The sequence below is a fragment of the Cyprinodon variegatus genome, unplaced genomic scaffold (genome assembly GCF_000732505.1).
Source record: "Cyprinodon variegatus isolate N-32 unplaced genomic scaffold, C_variegatus-1.0 Scaffold985, whole genome shotgun sequence".
NCBI classification, from domain to species: Eukaryota; Metazoa; Chordata; class Actinopteri; order Cyprinodontiformes; family Cyprinodontidae; genus Cyprinodon; species Cyprinodon variegatus.
Window position 1 is genome coordinate 234,425 of NW_015151438.1, and position 21,151 is coordinate 255,575.

General features: G+C 38.7%; 2 protein-coding genes across 3 annotated transcripts; one reads left to right on the plus strand and one right to left on the minus strand.

The window, feature by feature from the left end:
* The first annotated feature begins 665 nt into the window (after positions 1–665).
* On the plus strand, positions 666–8,467 carry LOC107100543 (N-acyl-aromatic-L-amino acid amidohydrolase (carboxylate-forming) B-like). Of its 2 annotated transcripts, none has more exons than XM_015399063.1 (7): positions 666–1,025; positions 1,152–1,393; positions 2,065–2,260; positions 5,706–5,799; positions 5,886–5,993; positions 6,252–6,364; positions 7,947–8,467. In XM_015399063.1, exons 2-7 carry the CDS (start codon positions 1,152–1,154, stop codon positions 8,181–8,183), a joined length of 990 nt encoding a protein of 329 aa, XP_015254549.1. In that variant the 5' UTR covers positions 666–1,025; the 3' UTR covers positions 8,184–8,467. The 2 variants fall into 2 exon arrangements, with proteins under 2 accessions (XP_015254549.1, XP_015254550.1); XM_015399064.1 differs by having other exon boundaries at positions 5,709–5,799.
* A 1,097-nt stretch (positions 8,468–9,564) lies between these two features.
* On the minus strand, positions 9,565–17,924 carry cldnd1 (claudin domain containing 1). Its single transcript, XM_015399065.1, has 4 exons — positions 17,174–17,924; positions 15,290–15,397; positions 15,038–15,175; positions 9,565–12,001 (listed from the first exon to the last, which is right to left on the minus strand). The coding sequence occupies exons 1-4, from the start codon at positions 17,463–17,465 to the stop codon at positions 11,781–11,783; spliced, it is 759 nt and encodes a 252-aa protein (XP_015254551.1). The 5' UTR covers positions 17,466–17,924; the 3' UTR covers positions 9,565–11,780.
* Between the last annotated feature and the right edge of the window lie 3,227 nt (positions 17,925–21,151).

Genomic DNA, 21,151 nt, shown 5'->3' on the forward strand with positions numbered 1-21,151 from the left:
GGGACGAAGTACCCGGAGAGAACCCACATGCTCGGGGAGAACATGCAAACTCCATGCAGAGAGACCCTGGGTCGGGTATTGAACCCACAACCTTCTTGCTGCAAGGCTGCAAATGGAAAAGTTTCAGTTTCACCTGGTTTAAATTCTCAAAGAAAATAATTTTTAAGGAACCTTTTGCTACCGGAATGTTAACGAATTAATAAAAAAAAAATTAACAGATGAATCAATTTGCAAAATGATCATCAGTTGCAGCCATACTTGTATGTTCAACCAGACTTTGTTGATGAGTCCACGCTCATCAGCCCTTCCCTCTGTATCTGTGTACGATTAGGTTTTCAATAATCTTATCAAATTGAAATCAAAGCTATACATAAAAACATGTTTGAGTTGATCCCATAGGGATTTTTGAGGTGCCACTTGATGAACTGATTTTTGGTTTAACCTGTTTTATCTTCATCAGCTATACCCTTTCCTGTTTTGCTCCTAACTAGAGGAACTGTTCCTTCCTCTCCACGCATCACAGGCGTCACTCTTCTCTGTGTCATGCCAGCAGGTTTTAACTGAAAAGCCCGCTGGAACCTACCATCCTATACACGGAGCATATAGAGAAAAGGATGTGAAGGGAGGGTGGGGTTGTTTGGCTTGAACTCGCATCTGTTTGCGACCAGAGGAAGAGAGGGATGCTCTGTGTTTCCACTCTCAGGACACACCCTGGCTATCCTAGAGCGGCGCAGTGTGATTATGCAGGGCAACTGCAGCCTTGTACAGGGGGTGAGATGGGAATGCTGAATCAGTGAAACTGCATAAAAGGTACAGGAGAGTGTAAACGGGTGGGTAAATGGCAGGGAGAGAAAGGTAAAAGCTGGGGAATTTGTTGGAGAAAGATGAGCTGCATGATTCCTTTTCCCTCTTTTCATTAATAATCTATTCAGTGAACATTTTTACCGGTATTTCCCAAAGAAACTTTAAACCGAAGTTAATCTCAGTGGTGACTTTGTTCTAAATCAGCAGGCCTGAGAACCAAGGTAAGAGATTTTTCTTTCTGCTGTGCTGTGGCGTCCAAAGCTGATGTCACATTGGCCCGTTTTATTTCAACATTTCGGCACACAGAGTAAAACATGGAAATCACAACCACTTTAAACTCTTGTTAGATGCAGGTGGATGAGCCGTTGCTTTTGCCAAGGTTATCCCGAGTTGCTGTTTGTGGCGGGACGCATGGCAACGAACTGTCAGGAGTGTACTTGGTGCAAGAGATGATGAAAACACAGAAAGGGGGAGAGGACAGAGAGCCCGCGTCTGTGTCGATGTTGCTGTCCAACCCTCGGGCCATGCAGCATTGCCGCAGATATGTTGACATCGACCTGAACCGCTGCTTCACCCATGCAACCCTCAAGTAAGGCAATAATTTGGTTGCCAAAGCATCCTTTGTTTGTCACACCTACATATTTTTAGATCATCATCATTTTTGCTTTGGAATAGAGATATATTTCTGCTCTTTGTTGAATTATGAATTAAGTTTCATTTAATGAATTTTTATAAGGAAGCAGTGTTCTGTTTTACTGACCAATTATACCCCGAACTGTAGAATGAAGAACATAATTAGAACCTTTCCGGCAACATGAAGTGGGCAAACAATATAAGAAGAGATGATTTGAGCATCTTTTACAGATGATATTTAGTTTGTTTTTTCGAGGTTTAACATCCCAACTTTAAGTCACAGTGTTGGGAGTTTGATGCAACCCCCTTTGCATCTTCAAGACCTGGACGACTTGCCATAAATGATTGAACCTATTGCAGAATTTCTGGTCAGCATTTTGAGATCTTGAGGTCAAGATTAGGCTGCAAAAAAGGATCAGAAACACTCCAGGAAGTCTGAATTCTTCAAGTTTGAGACACAAAAGGTTTTGAAGTAGTCTGGTCAAAGTCTGATTTAAATCGGTTGAGATGATATAGCATGACTTCATTCACTCCTATATATGAAAACCATTGAATAGGGCTGAATGAACATTTTATTACAACACTCTTGGTTGTTGTGGTAAAGTTTTTTGTGTGTGTGTGTCCTAGTGGCCCCATATCAGAGAGGGCCCCCTATGAAATCATTCGGGCTCGTGAGCTAAACGCCATGCTGGGTCCCAAAGGCAGCCGGGCGGCAGTGGATCTCGTCTGTGACCTCCACAACACCACTGCCAACATGGGCCTGTGCTTCATCGCCTATTCCGACTGTGACTGGATCTGTCTTCACATATTCAAATACCTGCAGGTAAACACACGTTACTTTTTCCTCACTTTTAACCACAGAAAGATGAATGGAAATATAAGTGGAGAACTAGCATCTAGACCTACTCAAAAGTTTTCCAAGTGGTCTTAATGCCATTGTTGATAGTTGTCAAAGAACTCAAGTTTTTTATGTCTTTTTTTCTCCTTTTCTGTCTTGTCCTTGTAGCTGTTCATAATTTTATTGTTCTTTGAGCTTAAATTAAGAAGTCGAAAGAAATTGAGCTGGGTTCAAAAATGAAAAATAATCGCAGGGCTGAGTGATACGGCTTAAAAATCTAATCCTAGATGTTTTTTTTGTACTAAAGTTGTTTTATTTGTATTTTTCTCTCCCTTAAGTTTCATGACAGATAACATGCATCACTTTTACACCTGGGAGTTGCAGCTCATGGTATACTTTAGTGAGATATTTTATTAGTTATGAGATGTGATGAAATTATGTAACTCTGAGCTTTGGAAGTCCAAGGAGTGTATTGGTGGAAAAATTTTAGATTTTCCTAAAATGAAATCTTCATAGACAGCAGCTGGTTATTTGGCTTCTGGACTTCAGGTTTAAAGTCTTTTGACTCTTTTCAATTAGTTTATGTTCATTAAAGGTACAGTGTATAATAATTACAGGGATTTACTGGTATAAATGCAGTAAACTACCTATATATATATATATATATATATATATATATATATGTTATTTATTATTACCTAAGAACTAAAAGTCTCAGTCTTTATATTTGCCTTTGCCTTAGAAACTGCTATTTATAATTACATAGGAGTGAGTTTGCATTTGTGGAGGCAGACATCTTTTGAGCTACGGCAGCACAGAACTGACAAACTAGTGACAGTAGAAATCACCATTACACTTAAATGGGACTGTGGTAAGTTATAGGCCTGTATACAGACCTACACAGACCAATAAAATACTATTTATAAAATTATTTGTGTAAACTAGACTTATACCGACCATGACGGGCAACTGCCCATTTATTATAAATACGATCAAGCCTCTATTGTTGCGTTTGTCATTTTTTTTGAGCAAACTCGCATCTTTCTCCTGCACATAGTCCATGTTAGTTTTGGTCAGAGTGCCCAAAACGGGGATGAATCACCTGGACGACAGAGGTAGGGTGAGACGGCGTTCAAGAGCTCAGGCAGGAGCAGCGGGGAATCCATGTGAGAACAGCAGCTGTGGGAACTCCATAACTGGGACAAGCCGGCCAGCTATGCTGCCCTTTTTGGCTAATGAACCACAGAAGCAGTGGTGGCAGCTTGCCGCCACCAACTAAGAAAGAGCTGAGGAGCACAACGGCAGCTTGGAAACAGCACTGATGGCCCAGAAGAGGCTAGAGCTGGCCCTGGATAACTAGAGGCTAACCACGGAGGATCGAAACAGAATGGCAGAAAATCGGATCAGTCTGCTTGGCAGGGAAAGGTCCAAAGGCTGGGTAGACTGGCTACGGCTTATCATGAGGAGGACGGCATGACATGGAAGGACCCCGCCAGGGTAATAGAGCAGTAAGAGGCAACAACAGGCCAAGGCTAGACTCTAAAGGCTAATTGATGGATATAAACGGAGGATCATAGGAGACGGTGGGCAAATTGAGTGGCATAGCAGGATGAGAGGAGGGATCAGTTGTTCCCTGTCCCTACTGGAGGTAGGATATGAAACAGTCCTTCTAGGGCTAAATTAGACCATCTTTTTTTTAAAAGCCACCAACCTCTCAACAGCATTTCCCACTTTAACCTTCCATTTTGATTTAAAAAAGCTCGTCTCAGCGGCTACCTTAACTTAAACAATGGTCAATCCATGATATTTTCATGATGTATTTGAGAAAACAATATTGAACAATTTATGGATTTGATGCTGCAATCTGTTGTAATAAACATCATCTTCACTTGATGCGGATATTGCGGAAGGCATTTTGCAGCATGATGGCCTCTGTGTTGTTTAAGGGTGTGGGGGGTTCATGTGGCAGCAGTTTGACCATTAGATACACATTACACATTGTAGCTTTCAATTTAACCATTTAGACTAGTTTTTAACTAATATCTCTTTGTAAACAAACTTGTTGATACTAAAATATGAGTTAATGCCTGATAAACAGTGTTTTAGTTGGTATTTACATTAATAGTAAAGTTTTAGTTGCAAGGTGGCTTTTCTGCTTTGAGGAGAGCGTGTTTGTTTTCACTGCATAAGCCCTTTGTTCGAGGTATGTTGCCTTTTTTCTTGTGCTTCTGATGAGAAAACTGATAATCTTTGGTGATTGTATTCAAAACAAGACAGCTGATCCTGGCCAACTTCAGTCAATATCGCTATTTCTGCTTGGCTCTTCACATGTTTAAAATATTGTAAGTCAAATGTTGTCTTTACATCTAACCAAACAAACAGGAACAACCTGTGCCTTTGTAACTGATTGTAACATATTGCTGACAGATACAATTTCAAACTGGTTCTATGCTATGCTGTCTAAGTCCACTCATAACAGATAGCTTTGCAACCTACTGGTTCATACCTTATGTTTTTGTACGCCTTATTGATACATAGATTGATCAACAAATAAAAAATCTTCCTTGCACTTTGAATAAAAGTCTAAAGTTGAGCTAAGTTCTTCCTGCTTTCTGCAGTTTCCTAAGCTAAATAATTCAAATGTCAAGAATCGCTCCAATTTAAATTCTTAAGCTTTCTAAACTTTTCTTTCCAATCTGATCTTTCCAATTTATTTTCACATGTATTGGTACAGGCCAATACCACAATGCATCAGTTGATTCATTAACATTCAGCAGCCATGCCTCGAGATAAAATAAGCCACGTGTTTCTTCTCCCAACATCTGCTTTTGTTAATGTTTTCAGTAATTATTATTTTTTTCTTTTTAAGAAAAGCTTCTGTAGCTTTTGTTATTATGGTGTCATTTTTATCCCGCAAATAGAGAAGCCAAAATATTTGATCCCAGAAAACCTGGCAGCACAGATGATAAAAATAATAATCATATCTGCATCGGTCTAAAGCAACCTGTATCAGATTATCTTTAACCTCAAATTAGATTGCTGGGATTAAAAACATCATTTTAGTTGTTACCTTAATGACATGATTGTTTAATTATGCAACATATTGATGACTAATAAAGCATAGGGTGGTTTTACGGACAGTGGGAAATACTTTATTTATTTATTTATCTTTAGTTATACGACTCGATCTTTATGAATTAAAAAATAATAGTTTTAAAATTGAAAAATGATTTTTTTTTTTTTTTACTCAGCCCTAAAGCTAATGATGCAAACTAACATGAAACTCTGGCTGTTTAAAGGGAACTTGTAAGAAAATGAGAAATACTCAATACTTGCTTTTTAGGAAGCTAGTCTGCATTCCTCGGTCCAGTGAGTGACCTGATTTAAATGGATCCTTTATTAGAAAACTGAGGTTTCATTTTTCTTTTAGAAGCAGATGCCAAATATGCCGATGAGATTCATCCATTTTGATATTCCTAATAAAGAATCATATTCCCTCGATTCAATCGGAAAACACGGCTTTGGTGAGTTTTTAACCCTTTGCTCTTAATATATAAATGCATCAAAACCCACTGAACTGACTTCCACTTTGAAACCCACCTTTTTGCAGCTATGGAGATCGGCCCTCAGCCCCACGGCTGTGTCAAGTCAAACATCTACACGGCAATGAAAGAAGGTGTGCAGCACATGCTGGACTGGGCAGGCTATTTTAACTCAGGTGTGTATAATGACCCCGGTTACCTGTATAGCTTTTAACAGCTCACATTCATACCCACAAAATTGATTAATTGTACTGATCTTACAAGTTAAAGTTAATTATCTTAGAGCTCACAGTCAAACTTTAGCGTTTTTACTAAAAGGTAACTATGCAGAGATACCCATCCTAACATCATGTTAGTATCATAAAATCCTCATTTTTGTTAAAAGAAAGCCTCGGTTTTTAAGGAAGTGGGGTTAAGACCCTTTTCTTCTCCAGGTTGTGTGTTTGAAGGAGGATCGGTGGAGGTGTTCACCTTGGTTAAAAACATCGACTACCCGAGAGAAGGTGGGACTCACAACATCACAGCAACCATCCATCCCTACCTCCAGGTAATTAAACATCTGCAAGCAAGTTGTCTTTCTATTTAGAAATTGCCTAGAGGTGGAATCAATGTAATGACTGCTGAGACAACACAGTGAGACAATTAGCTAGGAGGTTGAAGTTGAAGCTGCTATCAAAAAAAGGTCATTAGATGAGTTATGCTGGGAGTACCCTTGCAATTCAGCCCTGGAGGCATGTCTGTATTCCAGCTAATTATTAGAAGGAAGAAAACATGTTCTACACAATAGAAGCTGGAGCACTATTTCTTAAGGTTTAATAACTGGACAATGTTTTATTCAATATCATAATTTACACAATGAGCTAACAATCAGTTCAAATTACCAGGTTGTTCTAATTCTGTTTTGTTGATTTCTTCTCTGCTATGGTTCATGTTAAGTCCAGATTTTTGTGTATGTTTGGTGTACAGGATGTCAGCGGGGTTATAAAAGGTACGGAAATGTAAAATAAAAGATACGTAAATGTAATCTGATGTTTTTTTTTTTTCTTCTTTTTTTAATGATTGCCAAATTGTTTTTAATGTTACACCGAGCTAATAGGGCTCAATAAATGATAACTGGCAGCAACTGTTTGGGAAGAGTCACGAGAAAGACATTTTAATAACAGCCATGATCTGTTTGTCTGCGTGAAGGTAAGTCTTTGGTCTGTTTTAGCCTTACTTGTTACATTTTCAGATATTTTAATAACAGGTTAAAAAAAATTCTTGTAGTTTTTTTTTTTACTTTAGTTGTGATCCTGCCTCCCTTTTTTTTCTCTCCCCATTTTAAGGATAAATATTGCCTTTTGTAAACCCCCATACATTCATAATTTATTCAAAGTTTTTATGCATTTTCACTAATGATTATATTTTTGATAACCTTTCATAGATCCTTGCCTAGGTTTTAACCTCCGCTAAATGCATGTACCTGATATAAAGCTTTTCTTTTTTAATGCTGTGGTATTAAAACAACATTTTATAAACTGACCTAGGTATTACATTGGTTTGGAATATATAAAATGATTATTCAGGTAATTTTTCTGCACTTCTTAAAAACTCCTGCATAACTTAAAAGGGTTAGATCCATTACTAAATGATTCATGTGACCAAGAGCTGTGCTTTATGACAGCTTGAATCCCTCTTAAAAAGTACTGCACCAAAACAGACACTTACCTGCCTATATACACATTTGACTCTGATGTAGGATTTAATCTGGAGAAGTGAACATGACCTTGCATTACCAGATTCCAAAGCACAAAAGAAGACAATTTAATTTTGCGACAGTGCAGTGCAGCCTGTTGCCTTCAGGGGTGCTAAACCTCTATGCTACAGGTCCAGCGCCTTAGTGGCTAAAAGTGCTGCTTTAAATATGTTGCTCCAGCTTCCTCCCACAGTTCAAAAAGGTTAATTTTATTACACTAAATTATCTTTAGGTGAGATTCTGTGTGTTTTTGTGTCCGTTTTACTGTGATCTACTGGCCACCTCTCCAGGGACAGAGTTCCATTTATTCATAAATTCTCTCCTCTTGTTTTCACATACAGCTTAATCTCCTTTCAGTCAGGGTTTAAAATGTGGACATTTTTGTTTTTGACAGGACCGAGACTTCTGCCTGCTGCACCCCGGAGACCCTCTGTTCCAGACGTTCTCAGGAGAAACCCTGCTATATAAGGGCAAAGAACCACTTTATCCCTTCTTCATCAACGAATGTGCCTACTATGAAAAGGGCATCGCACTCTCCCTGGCCAGAAAGAAGACCGTGACCATCCCTTCTATCTGGGTGCAAACAGAGAAGGAGGAGGAGCAGAGCTTTACATCAGAGGAAGAGGAGTGAAGATGATGCGGAACAATTTTATGCAATGACTTTTTTTTTTTTATTAAAACAACAGCATTGTACAAGCCTTTGCTTATACGCACAAATATATGCATACAGGATAGATTCAGCTCACGTTCACAAACATCATGTGGGAACAGGATATTCAGGGATAAAGGAGCAGTTTGTGTTTGACATTTGGATCAGTTACATTTATCAAACAATGCCATTCAGAAATGACCTTAAACTTTGCAAAGCTTATCTGTCAACATCCAGCATTCTTTTATAAGCATAAAGATATTTCATTATCCTCCCAAATGTGTAGAATTCTTCCAAAAAAATAGATATTTTTTATCAATGTAAAACTACAGCAGGATATGATTTGAATAATTGTGCAAAGAATTTTAGTAGTTTTACTAGACATGTCCTTAAAGTACATTCAGAACTGATAGGAAGCAGACAAAAATCTCCCTTATATGTGATGATTTCCTTTTGGCAGCAAAAAACAAAAATACTGTTGAAAGAAATGTCAAACATAAAGTAGAGAACAAAACCACTAAAAGGTATTTTTATAAATAAAACGGGTCAGTAAAACAGCAGGTATCGTCTCACTACATGACAAAATTACATTTGTTTTCTACAAAATACGGTAAAATGTTACAGATGTGCATGAATAGGAACAAAAATCGACACTTTTTGAAGTATAAAGAAGAAATAAACCAGTTAAATAATGAAAAAAAAGCAATTGTGGATGTTTTGTGATAAGCAGCAATAGTCCTGTTGAACTTTTCAACGAACACAACTTTCCATGTCAAAGTGCCTGAAGTAAGGATTACGAAAATACTTCAGTGTTTGACTGGAGGCGTTTGTTCTTTTCAGAAATGTAAAATTACTGGTGTGCTCGCATAACTGAGCGGAGGACAGAGTTGTCATGTATGTCACTAACTTTGAATATGCAAAGCGTATCCGATATTGACAGAACAGTCTTCAATATTTACTACCCATTATTTCAGGCCGTAAAACATAATGTCCTGATCTCAATAAACTACGCTTCTCAATCAGATCTGAAAGACGCAGTTCTAGTCAGAATAATTTCTTTAATTATAGGCCTTTCATGAATTATTTGAACGGTTCTGTGTAGACAGGAGGCATTGCTCACAAAAATTAGTTTAAATCTACGTTTACAACCCCACTTATATGTGCGTCTCTTCGATAGCTGAACACTGACCACTGGCTTTTTGCAGCAATTGATTTTTTAACACAGTTCTAGCTTGATATTTTGTCCCTCTTCTTGAAATAATTGAAGGGAACTTAAACTGGTTGGTTTGGTAGCGCCAAAGCAACAGAGTTCCTGTTACGACTGTTTGTAGGTCCTCATCATGACCTTGATATTAGCTTTGTATTGTTTTAGATTCTGCATTACCCAACTTATTGTCTCTAGTTTTCAACAATCTAGCAAAACCGCTCCTCTGAAAAGGAAGAAAATAATTTTTCTTATCATTTTTTTTGTATGGTCAGAGACCAAGATCTCAATGCCTCTACAATTATAATCTGACTTTGTTTCATGCTGGAACCAATTGTCAAGCATGGTAGAAGCTGCATCATGCTGTGACAATTTTTTTGAACAATGCTAAATCCAATTTCTTACAAACAAACAACTACATTTTGGAACTTAACATTTTGGGGTATTTTCCACACAACAATGATCGTGTAACAGATATTTTGTTAGTTTTTACTGAAAAATATCTTCACCAAAGCTTTTTTATTCACTCCTTCAGGAGTAAAACATAGTTTGATGATGAAACTGACACCTCAGTAGTTCAGCGCAGATTGATCTATTATGTGGCCTATTTTCCTAAATGTAAAGTACCTGCACTGCCCAGATGTGAGGTCAAGTTTTTAGAAATGATTGGCAACCAGCTCAACTCAGACACCAATGGCAACTCCACATTAGGTGAAAGCAAAAAAAAAAAAAGCCTTAAGTCCGAGCACCGGCTACAATGACTAGAAGATAGCTGCAGTTATACGTTTTGACCAAAGGTGGCAGTATCATTAGAAAAATGTAATGCCTTTTTAAGATGCATCAAAACTAGATTTTTATCAATAACACAGGCTAAGATTAAGATATAGGGATTGCGTTCCTAAATATAAATTCTAAAAAAAATGTGAACTTTACCCAAAAAGTCCCATCCATCCCAAGCCAGCCTGCTTTTAAATAAAAGAGGAGGGATCACATATCTACAGTAGTCAGGATTAGAACAGAACGTTTTCAAGGAACAACCTGATAAGTGGTGTTTAATCACCTCTACAGTATCTCTGTAGAGTGTCTCTACAGTAATTTCAAATGTATACGCTGAATTCTTTTTTCCATTTGTTTTATGTTGTATTATCCTTAAACCAGGAAACAGAATAAATAAACACAATAAATAAAATACACAAATCATAACTTTCATGACAAAGGGGACCGCTGCTTGAAATTGAAATAAAATAAAATAAATTTTCTGAATGTTATTTTCCCCCTCTGGTATTTACAGTATGTCTACTGAGTAACGTTTACGCCCCTTAGCAGGTTCTGAAAACTAACCAAACGACATTGTCAGCTTGTTATCAGATGGATTTCAAAAGCATGCCCTGCTCTGAAAAAAAAACATAAAAATAACACAAAGGAGGTAGCAGCAGCTCTAAATAATACTTTAAGTGTCTAAATTACTGGAACGAAGCCACGTGAACGCTAATAAAAACACTGTACCGCAACAGAATTAGTGCATGGAAATCATTTTTCCTGTTATTTTAAAGCACACATTGACTTTACTATTGTACAGGCAAGGGAGTATGGCTACCCGTTCCTTTCCACAGCAGTAGTGATGCTTCTACGCATTTATTCTCTTGCGCAGGAGGGGAGATTTCAGCAACAATATCATTATAAACAGTTGGGATTTCTTAGGAAAACTTTGGCGCTATACACTGAACCTGACTTCACCATATTGTAATCTGACCTTTTGATATGATTTTAATATATACTTTATTATTAATTAGAGTGAGTTGATTGGAAACATCGCAGTAGAACATGCAATAGGTAGAGTGAAACCAAGTAAACGCTGAAAGCTTACTGGTTTCATAAATATCCAACAAAAACAAGCTGCTAAAAAAAAAGACAAAAGAAAAACTTAGGTTAGTGCGCTGGTATGTAGATGTTTGACGCCTCACATGACAGGCTTAAAATGCATACTTGAGAGCTTCAATGTGATTCAGGTCAGAACGTTAATTATTTTTCTCCCATTCTTCTGAGGGGCGTTTTCTTCAGTCTGCTGCAAGAAACTACACCTTAAACTTAGTCTCACATAAGAGTAGGAGGTGCACTTGGGTCTAACAGGTTTTTGATTAACTGACTCTTTTTCAGAGTTCCAATTTGATGACTTAAATTTGTTTGTTTTTTTATATTAGCAGCTCTAGAAAAAAATAAATAAAAAATGCAGCATACGTTAGGGTTTTTACTTGATATTGAATCTAGGATGGGATAAAAAAAACAAAACATATCCTTAAATATTAGTATGAAATGTATATTCTGGTGCCGGAGTTGTGGTATTTAAAATCTGAGATCTGAAGCACAATCTCTCATCACGCCACACGGTATGCAGTCATGCGGTAGTAGTTCTGGCTGTGGCTGCGTGCCGCCCACACCAGCAGTGCGGCAGCCATCATGTGCAGGGGCGAGGAGATGAGAGCCAGGTAAAGGGACCAACCCAGGGAGCCATCCACCTTGTCAGGGAGCATCGACACCCTGTGGAGCAGGTCCATCCCAGCCAGGTAGCAGCACACTGTTGCCAGGGTGCACAGACCTTTAAGGTACAGGATGACAGAGACGTGTTAGGGTATTTCTGAGCAAGTCATGGAGGGTACACCTGAGAAAAACATGCAGAGGTCTTCGGAGACATAAAAAAAATATAACCTGATAGAAAAAATATATTAATGTGCCTAAAAAACAATTTTCATTTTTTGGTAAATACGATTTCACACTACCGGCTTATAACTGACCAAGTCAAGAATCCAATCTACGACTAATGATGTTCTTATAATGTTCATCAACAACTAAAGCTAAACAAAACTTTGTACTGTAATCAACTCATGGGTGATCTCCCTGCTTTGCTTCCTAAAGAACAGCCTTCTGCCTCTTTGATTCGAACCATTTGAAGAGAATTAATAAAAAGAACATATAAAACATCAGAAATAATCAATATTCTAGCTTCAATTTCTGGTCCTGTTTGATTACCTGATTTAAAAAAAAATTAGCCAAAGAAATCTGTTTATTATATTTTGCACCGATTTCAATTGACATATATTCAATTTCTTCCCCATTAAGGTATAGAGCACAATCTTTTATTTCTGGGTCGATCCTCTAAATAGGTGCTCCTCCTAATGGTCAATCATTCTGGAGATATGTTTACTCAAGGCTGTCCTACGTGCTCGCCCCAGTTAGCTATATTTTTCTGCCCATGCGCACTTTCAGGTGTATATCTGTGGTGAGCTACGGTTTCAGACAATCACTGAAGTTCACCCTTCACCCTTCACCCAAAGTTATTTGAAAATGGCCAAGGGTCGTAATTGAAAAGGTGTATAGGAAGAGTATGAGAAGGAAAAAAAGGCCTCAGAAGAGCCAGATATATCCTGGAATGCTTTGCATGGACAGCTCTCCTGTCCACGCAAAGCATTATGGGATTTGCTGTCACATTAGCCCACTATTGCTACCCGCTACCATAAAGATGGAGCAGGCAACGTGTGATGGATGAGTTACGTGAGCAACCTAGCAAAAAGCAGAGATAATTCCATTCAAAATGGCTCCTGCCAGTCAAAAGCCAGTCGAATGGCAGCCCACTTCCCTGCAGCTCCCAGCCACTGGCCTTCTCCTGGGCATGCATATTTTTTTACTCCGACTCCACCCTTCTCTTTAGATCTTAATGTCCACACATCATGGCAAAAAGAACATTTTTGTACAAAGATTGATGTTTAAAAAGGAATTGTAGGGGACCAGCCAAGGGCCCATCAAGGAAAGTGGGGAAATTTTGAATGGCTACTATTGTAAGTTAACCGAGTTTGCAATAAGGTCTACTATAAAGTCCACTATATAGTGATTTAGGGGTTAGGGAGGATGTACGGACACAGTAAGCTTGTATTAGCTATGAGAACAGCAAGTTTTCAACAGAGTGTGCATGAGGAGACATGGGCTCATGCACACTCTCGCACAGGTTTAATAGGTGTTCCCCCTCGGGGGCTGGTACAGGGTTGTGCATTTTTTATTTATTTTTTTTTTTTTAAGTGGAGACGGCGGGTCTTTTAAGAAATGCCAGAAAATCCTCCACAACACTTAACTGTATCTTCTCTAGCACTGGCCACTTCATAAGTCCCACTTATGTGGTAAAATAAGATTTAAGCAACTTTTAACATGGCCATGTAATTGGCGTGTAGTTTTAATGTTTCAGAAACAGCTAATCTACTATTAATTGTAAACAGTGTTAATTGAGGAAGTATGTCCCCTAAAAAAGCCGTTGTGCCTCGGGGGCCTCCTCACCGGTTCTTTTCCTGGGAGCAAGTTATTTACTACTCTTAACTCAAACTGGGTAAAACCATATGAAAAAGGACTATAAACAGGAGTAAAAAAGTAAAAGTAATTAATCCAGATCCGGTCGTTACAGGACAGAGAAAATGCTTAGAGCTATGCACAGCTGTGGTCTCAAAAATCACGTCCGCGAGCGTCCGGCAAAGATTGAGCCCCGAACAATGTCATCTCCTGCTTCTTATAGCTCATGAGTCTATGTGTTGCATCATGTTGATGTTTAGCTGTCCGTATCAGAAACTGACACGCCATCCATGTCTTGAACTTCATGCAGCTTGCCTCTATGCCTCAGGGTTACAGATAGCTCTCCTCTATCAGTCCGGCTCCAAGATGTGCCCATATCCTGTGTATTTTTAAAGACACGATGGCTGTCCTGATTAGATGACCTCCGTACACACAGTGACATCCACAATGTGAAGGAAGGCCTTCTACTCTGTCTAATCTGGCTAACAGAATAACAATGCACATGATGTATAAATAATAAACCTAACAACAGAAAACAGAAGCAGGCAATTTCAATTTCGATTAGTATTATTTAATGTCTATATGATAGGGATAGATACAAAGAAACATGGAGCATTACCAAATTAACAGTTAAATAATAAATACCAATTAAATTACTATGTAGAGAAAATAATTCTTAAAATGTAACCGAGCAACCCATCACAAAATCTAAAAAAAGACTACAGCCCTGGTTCATCAGTTGAGTACAGGGAAACTAGCTGATAATACCAGAAAGGTACAGAGAAAACAATCTTAGAATTCCTGCCACGAAGCAAAAAGCCTCACAGTAATGACTTTAATGAACTCCGATAGGCAGCAGATCCCAGTGCAGCAGAGCTTTGGCATATGGTGGGATGAGAGATTCACCTTGCCTGATTTTATCAATACATGGACCAAAATCTCAGAGAAATGTTTGACAAAGAAAAGGCCAAAGGAAATCCAACCTGGTACTAGAGAGATCTACCTAACGATGCCTGTAAAGAAAACCTTTAAAAGTAATTTTGCATCTTAAACCCCTGTAGACTTTAGGAGTCCTATTGAAAATAGCTATAGATAGAACAGTTTGAATGAGTACTAGAAAGTCCCGCTTCTGGAGAGTGAACTAAAGCGGGAATGTGGGACTTTTTCTATAATACTCTACAAGAACGCAGGTGCATGAGAGAAAATGAAAAGGAGGTCACCTTTAGAAAAGTTCTTTAGTGACGTCTTAATTAGAGTCTTGCATGTTTGCTGCTGAGAGATGCAGTGCAACAGGTCTTACCAGCCAACAGGTGAAGAACTCCTAAACCCAGTGTAGGTGTGAGGGTCCTGCACAGGCAGGCGCAGAACCCAATGAGGCCCGCTAACACAACCAGACCGAGAGACGTCAGTGGCAGCAGAAACTGGCACCTCCACAAATCTTTCCATAGGAGACACATCAAAAACTGTTGTTAGTGAAGTACTCTGTGACAAGGAGATGCATACTGTCAGTAGGATTTTACTCAAAGAACAGAGAATGATTCTGGAGACGTACAGGTGCGGAGCATGTCCTCTCCGCTGTTGTGGTTCCCCGGCTCTTTGTATTTGGGGGTGAACTGCTCCAGCAAAGTGAAGTTTCGACACTCCAGCACCATCTTGGCATCTGAAAGAGTCAATTGCCAGATTTAATTGAGTCTTTTCTACCTTTTCACAAAAAACGTAGAGAATCTGGAGAGGATCTGTATGGAGGAGTGGTCTAAAAAACCCTGCTGCACTGTGTGTGCTTATCAAGAACTACAGCTGATATCTGTGACTACAAAGGTTTTTTTTCCGTATGTATCAAATACGCAGTCGAATACAAATAAATAACTTGATTGGAAAATTAGATTTTCTGAAAGCTGAAGAGTATAATAGAAATATAACAAAAATGTGAAAGACTGCAGGTTTCCATACTATCCAATCTTTGATGTTTTAAGTAGTCCCTTTTATTTTTTTACTTGAGCCTGTCAGACTTTATAGACTTTTTAGACCAGGGGTGCTATAATCCACTCCTAAACAGCTACCATCCTGTAACGATTAGATGCATCTCTTCTCTAACACACCTGAATCGAAAGACTCAATACCCTCCTTTAGCCCAGAAGCATGGTAACGAGCCACTCATTTGATTCAGGTGTGTTAAAAACGGGGTGCATCAAAAAGTTGCAGGATAGTAGCTCTTGAGGACTGGACTTGAGCACCCCTGCTTTAGACTGTGAGTCCTAGATAACAAAGGTTTATTTATTTATGTTAGGTGGTTTTGTGTAAATCCCTTTAATGTACCTTTATGGTCTCATAATGGGGAAATTCACTCTCTGCAGTTGACCCATCTGCTTGGTGAGCAGTGAGCTGCCATTGTGTGGCGCCCAGGAAGCAGTGTGGGGTTAAGGGTCTTGCTCAGGAACCAAGCTGTGGGGATCAAACTGGGTGCTTGCAACCTTTTCATAACACAAGCGCACTGCTCTAACCCACTTTGTATGTTTAAAAGAATTTTCTTCTGTCTATAACAAACATTAATGTCTGGTAAATATTGCTTGAATCTGGCTGTTTATTTTGGATAATATTACATTACAGATAAGATAGTGTTATATTGTCTTTTATAATTGTTAAAAGTGATTTTATATTGGAATAAAGGCTCATTCTTGTGCTTTGTAGATGATGCCACTAAAAAAGAAAATAGACATAAAGAGCTATTTAAACAGTTAGACAGTAAGCAAATCAATCCACATATAACAGACATATTTAGACTATATTTGGTTAAATAGGCACTTATTTACCTACTGTCTAGGTTTATATGCAAAACTTTTTAAAGTGGAAAAACGTCCTAATTCCACATTCATCAGAGCCAGTGATGCTTTAAACATTGATAAACAGCATCTAGTGTGTAGTGCTTATAAGATTTGTATTAATGTGGGAAGAAAAGCTGCTGTTCTCTAAACAAAATGTGCCCTGATGCTCACATTAAGCATAAAAAAAGAGCATGCATATTTTTGCATAGGACCAATGACATAAGACCAATGAAACTGAAAACTAATAGTGTCCCTACCAAAGTTTGATTAATGTAGTGTGTTATGATGAGAAAAACAATGTTTTTTCAATATTTAGAGATCAATTCAGTTTCATTTAAAGAGGAAAATGAAATAAAAAGGTTGCTGTGTAACATATGACTTTTAAGTTCCTGGAAATGGGAATAAAACACATCCTAGATTTATGCTGAAAGATTATTAAGGTTGCCATACCCGATTGATCTCTAATTAAGCCACCATAAATCACATGTTTGGGGTTTTTTTCTTGGCAGATTGAAGGAACAGGTGATTCATGCTTGAAGATGAAACCTTAATGAGTGACAGCTGCCGGGTTCCTGCGCTGCGCTGCAGGCTTGGAGCGCCTCAGGGCCTCATACCTGGCTCCTTGATCCAATGCGCGTTGGGTGGGACCAGCACGCACCGCCACCACAGGCCCACGGTCCCGTTGAGGCGGAACAGCGTGTCACTGTAGGTCTTCTCGTCGAACTCCCCACTCATGAACTCTTCGTACAGGGAGCGCAGCTCCGACACGTTGGCCTCTCCACGCACCGTGGGGCTGCTGTACTGGTACCAGTGCTGCGTGCCGATGGCCACAGACAGGTACACCGTGGCCAGGACGCTCAGCACGCAGGCTATGACCAGAGCGGTGGCGTAGCGGTTATCCACCATTGTGTTCAATTATAGAGAGGATTAAGAAAGGGACGGTGGGCTCAGATCAGGCGGTATATGGACGTATTTCTGTTCTGCAGTTGCCCCGTCACTCCGACATAATTATCGGGTAAAAAATAAATGAACTCTCGTAGAAATAAAGCAAACTGGTTGTTTTAATGATGGCACCTTGTATTTGGTGCAAGACAAAGCCCCGCAGCTCGGCTTGGATGCGCCATCTGCTCCGTTGTCCCACTTCCACAGAGGGTGGGTGGCCAGACCCTGCACTCCCAGTCTGCAATAACAGCCCCCCCTCAGCAAAAAAAACAAAAACAATCGGTCCTCCGTCATAAAATGCTATATACCTCCATGATTAAGCGAATCTTATGAGGGGAGCTTTGTTTAAGGATGCCCAGTGCGCCCAAGATGCTGGATACACACATTAATCCTTGGGTTTTCCTTTTCCGGTTAACCATTTATGGTAAAGACGGCGACCATACCAAAATAAAACCCTCATCAGATTCCCACACACTGAGATGAACCCAGTATTATGGAAGACGATTAGGGCCACTATTAAAAACAAAAAAAAACAAACTGATTTTTAAATTTTATTTCAGTTTAATAATGGAAAAAGTCAGAATTCTGAGATTTTTTTTTCTAATATTATACTAAAAGAAAATCTAAAAATCTGTTAACCTAAAGCTGGGGGAAAAAAATGTTTTTCTACTGCATTTTTGCACCACATATATTTGTTTTTACACTGTTCTGAACTTAAATATTAATGCCTTTTAAGGGCAGTGACCATACCAAAATTAAATCCTCACTGGCTCATCAGATTCCCACAAACTGAGATGATCCCAATATTACGGAAGACAATTAGGGACACTGGAAAAGAAAAGAAAAAAAAAAAAAGTTAACTGATGTTTAAATTTTATTTCAGTTTAATATGGGAAAAAAGTCAGAATTCTGAGAAAAAAGTCAGAATTATGTGATTAAAGTTAGAATCCTGAGAAAAAAAGTTTTTTTTAATTTATATTATATTGAAATAAAATCAAAAAATCTGTTAACTTAAAAAAAAAATTTGGTAGCCCTATTCCTCTTCCGTACAGTATATATTTACTGCATGCACTTATTTATTTTCTGAGGAAATTGCCTAATTTCAAAATTACTAAACTAAACAAAATTTTTGCCCCACATATATTCTTTTACACTGTTCTGAACTTCAATATTTTGCACCATGTTTTTTTTTTTTTTTACCCACAGTGCTAGTAAAGATTCTCAGTCATCCAGGTCATAGTCTTTCCAAAAAGGTTAAAGAAGCTAAACATCAAACCCCCAGACCTAAGATGAGTGGAGTGGTGGGTGCACTTTAAAGCCGGGCTTACACTGTGTGATTTATTTTTTCTGCCCTTTTCCAGTCGTGCAAGAATTTTTCGATCGGGCCAACTTTCAGCCTGGTCATGCGTCATATAGTGTACATAGGGTAACAAGGGGCCATCAGCCTCCCACGACCACTTCCTGATCAGGAGTCGTGAGGTCGGGAGAAAATCAGACATGTTTGATTTTCTCCCGACCGTCGTGGGCAAATTGCTCAGTGGGCATGCGCAAACAAAAATTCTTCTTTTTCTCCTTTCTTTCAGATGTAAACACAGAAGCATGGTGCAATGAGTGAAATGGAGTTCTGTCTGCAAAATTGACAGACCGTAGTAGCCACGTTTGCTCAGCCATGTCTTTGTCCAAAAACGTTGCTGCCTTTTCTTTTTAGGGCTTTCAGCACAAAATTGCACAAATTGCCAAGGCAACGCGGTTCACTATAGTGAGCTTCAGAGTCCTCTTCTACTCATTTGGCTTCTGGATAGATGAGTCAGAGTAGCTCCATCTCACTGCGGAGCTGAGTCAGATGTGGTTTTTAGATGTACAGTGTGAGCAGGTAGATCGCCTCAGAGCATCAGGCTGAACATGCATGAGCTGTGTGAGCTGTGAACTGACACTTTTTGCAGGTAACTCTGCGGTTTCCTCGTACAGAGTAAGCTGTAGCCACGTGCAACGATTGAAAAATATGCCCGGCTTAATGCAGTGAGGGATGCTTTGATCTTTATATTAGAGAAACCAAACAACCTCTCCACAGAAGCATGGCTCAACTCAGGAGAGCTACCTCCTCAGCTGCAAGGCAAAGGACATTCTTTTGAGGAACAGAATGTTCACATTTTGGACAAAGAAGGTGGTTTTGACAGGGGTGTGAAGGAAGTAATTTATGTTAAGAGAGAAAAAACAACCTTAAACAGAGGGGGTGGGCTCAGGTTCTAGCTCTCACAAACCTACAATGCAGCAATAGAGTTGATTCCTTCCCGCTTTCATCTCAACCCCCATCACCACGCAGGGGACCCTAATGACTCCTCCCCTTCAGAGGCATAGACCAGTATCAAGTATTGTATGCTAACAAAGAACCCAAATGACTCACCGTTCCTAAAGGGTGGACCTGTTCTTCTGGTTCAATTTGCATGTTTTCTAAGCCAAAACAAAGCTTTGTTGGACTACTCAATAAAGCTTGGAACTAAACCCTAATTCTGACATTTTAAATTGAAAAAGCTTCCTGGATAGGAAGCGAAATGTCTTCAAACTTGGAAAATAAAGTCCAGTGTACTGTTTTTAACTTTTAACTTTTTCACTCACACTGTTTACATACAATCACCACTGCACATAATTAAATAAAAATTTTCATTTCACTGCTAAACTGCTGCTCATTTACTGTCTGAAATCTGTATAAACAAAATTTTGTTTTGCATACACTCTATGTATATAAAATGAGAATAAATGTTGTCCAAGTCTAAGTAAGTCTGAGTAATATGTCTAGCAGGGGCGTTTCCATGAAAGGTGGCCAGATTGGAGGCATCTGAAAATGTATATTTTTGCCTACATAGACTGAGGGAAATCTCGGTAAAACGTGGTGTTGAAGCACTAGGTTTCCGACATACTTTTCTTTCTAGTGAAGTAAGAGATAATGGAAGATATGCATTAACATTCATGATTTTAAAGCCATTTAGTACAAATAACTTAATATCAAAGCTCATCAAAGTGGGTCATTCTCTATCTTAGATTAATGGCAAATAAATTACAGGATACTGACACATCTAAACCCTTCAGTGAGTCAGGTTCCTTCTATAAAAATGTAAAAAAAAAAAAATGGAGAGAGAACATAATCAACAGTCAACATGGCCAAAGGGTAACTGGAAAGAGGGCCCTTTGCTCTTTCGTCCCTGAGTTCAACTTAAGAAAAATCCATGAGCACACACAATGAGATGAGAAATGACAGACAACTTGAAGCAAAATCAACCAAATGGAATCCAGACATCAGTACAAAAGAGAAAAAGCCAAATGAGAACAAAACTTATAATAGGTTTAAAAGAGAAAGGGAAGTTCAGTCATATTCCTTTATATTTATTCAAAAGAAAAACATTTGATCTAATTTTTTGTAGATTACATTTTCACCATGTGAGAAATCTAACCTTTATTCATTTTATTTCATTTTTCAAAACCACTCTCTCACAGAATTACTTTGCAACAATGTGAGCTGACTGGTTTAATTGGTATTTTAAGGAAGAAAGCGACCCACTAAAGTGTATGTACATTTGAATTTGAATTTCAGAGCATAGAAAATGATTGACAGGAAGAGAAAAATGGCTGCAGAGAGAAGATGAGCATGTTCT

Coding starts and splice junctions, on each gene's coding strand:
- cldnd1 (XM_015399065.1), bottom strand. CDS start 17,465: ATGGTGGATAACCGCTACGCCACCGCTCTGGTCATAGCCTGCGTGCTG. Junction 15,398..17,173: donor GCATTGGATCAAGGAGCCAG/GTATGAGGCCCT, acceptor TGACTCTTTCAG/ATGCCAAGATGGTGCTGGAG. Junction 15,176..15,289: donor AGAGGACATGCTCCGCACCT/GTACGTCTCCAG, acceptor TCCTATGGAAAG/ATTTGTGGAGGTGCCAGTTT.
- LOC107100543 (XM_015399063.1), top strand. CDS start 1,152: ATGCAGGTGGATGAGCCGTTGCTTTTGCCAAGGTTATCCCGAGTTGCT. Junction 2,261..5,705: donor ACATATTCAAATACCTGCAG/GTAAACACACGT, acceptor TTTTTCTTTTAG/AAGCAGATGCCAAATATGCC. Junction 6,365..7,946: donor CCATCCATCCCTACCTCCAG/GTAATTAAACAT, acceptor TGTTTTTGACAG/GACCGAGACTTCTGCCTGCT.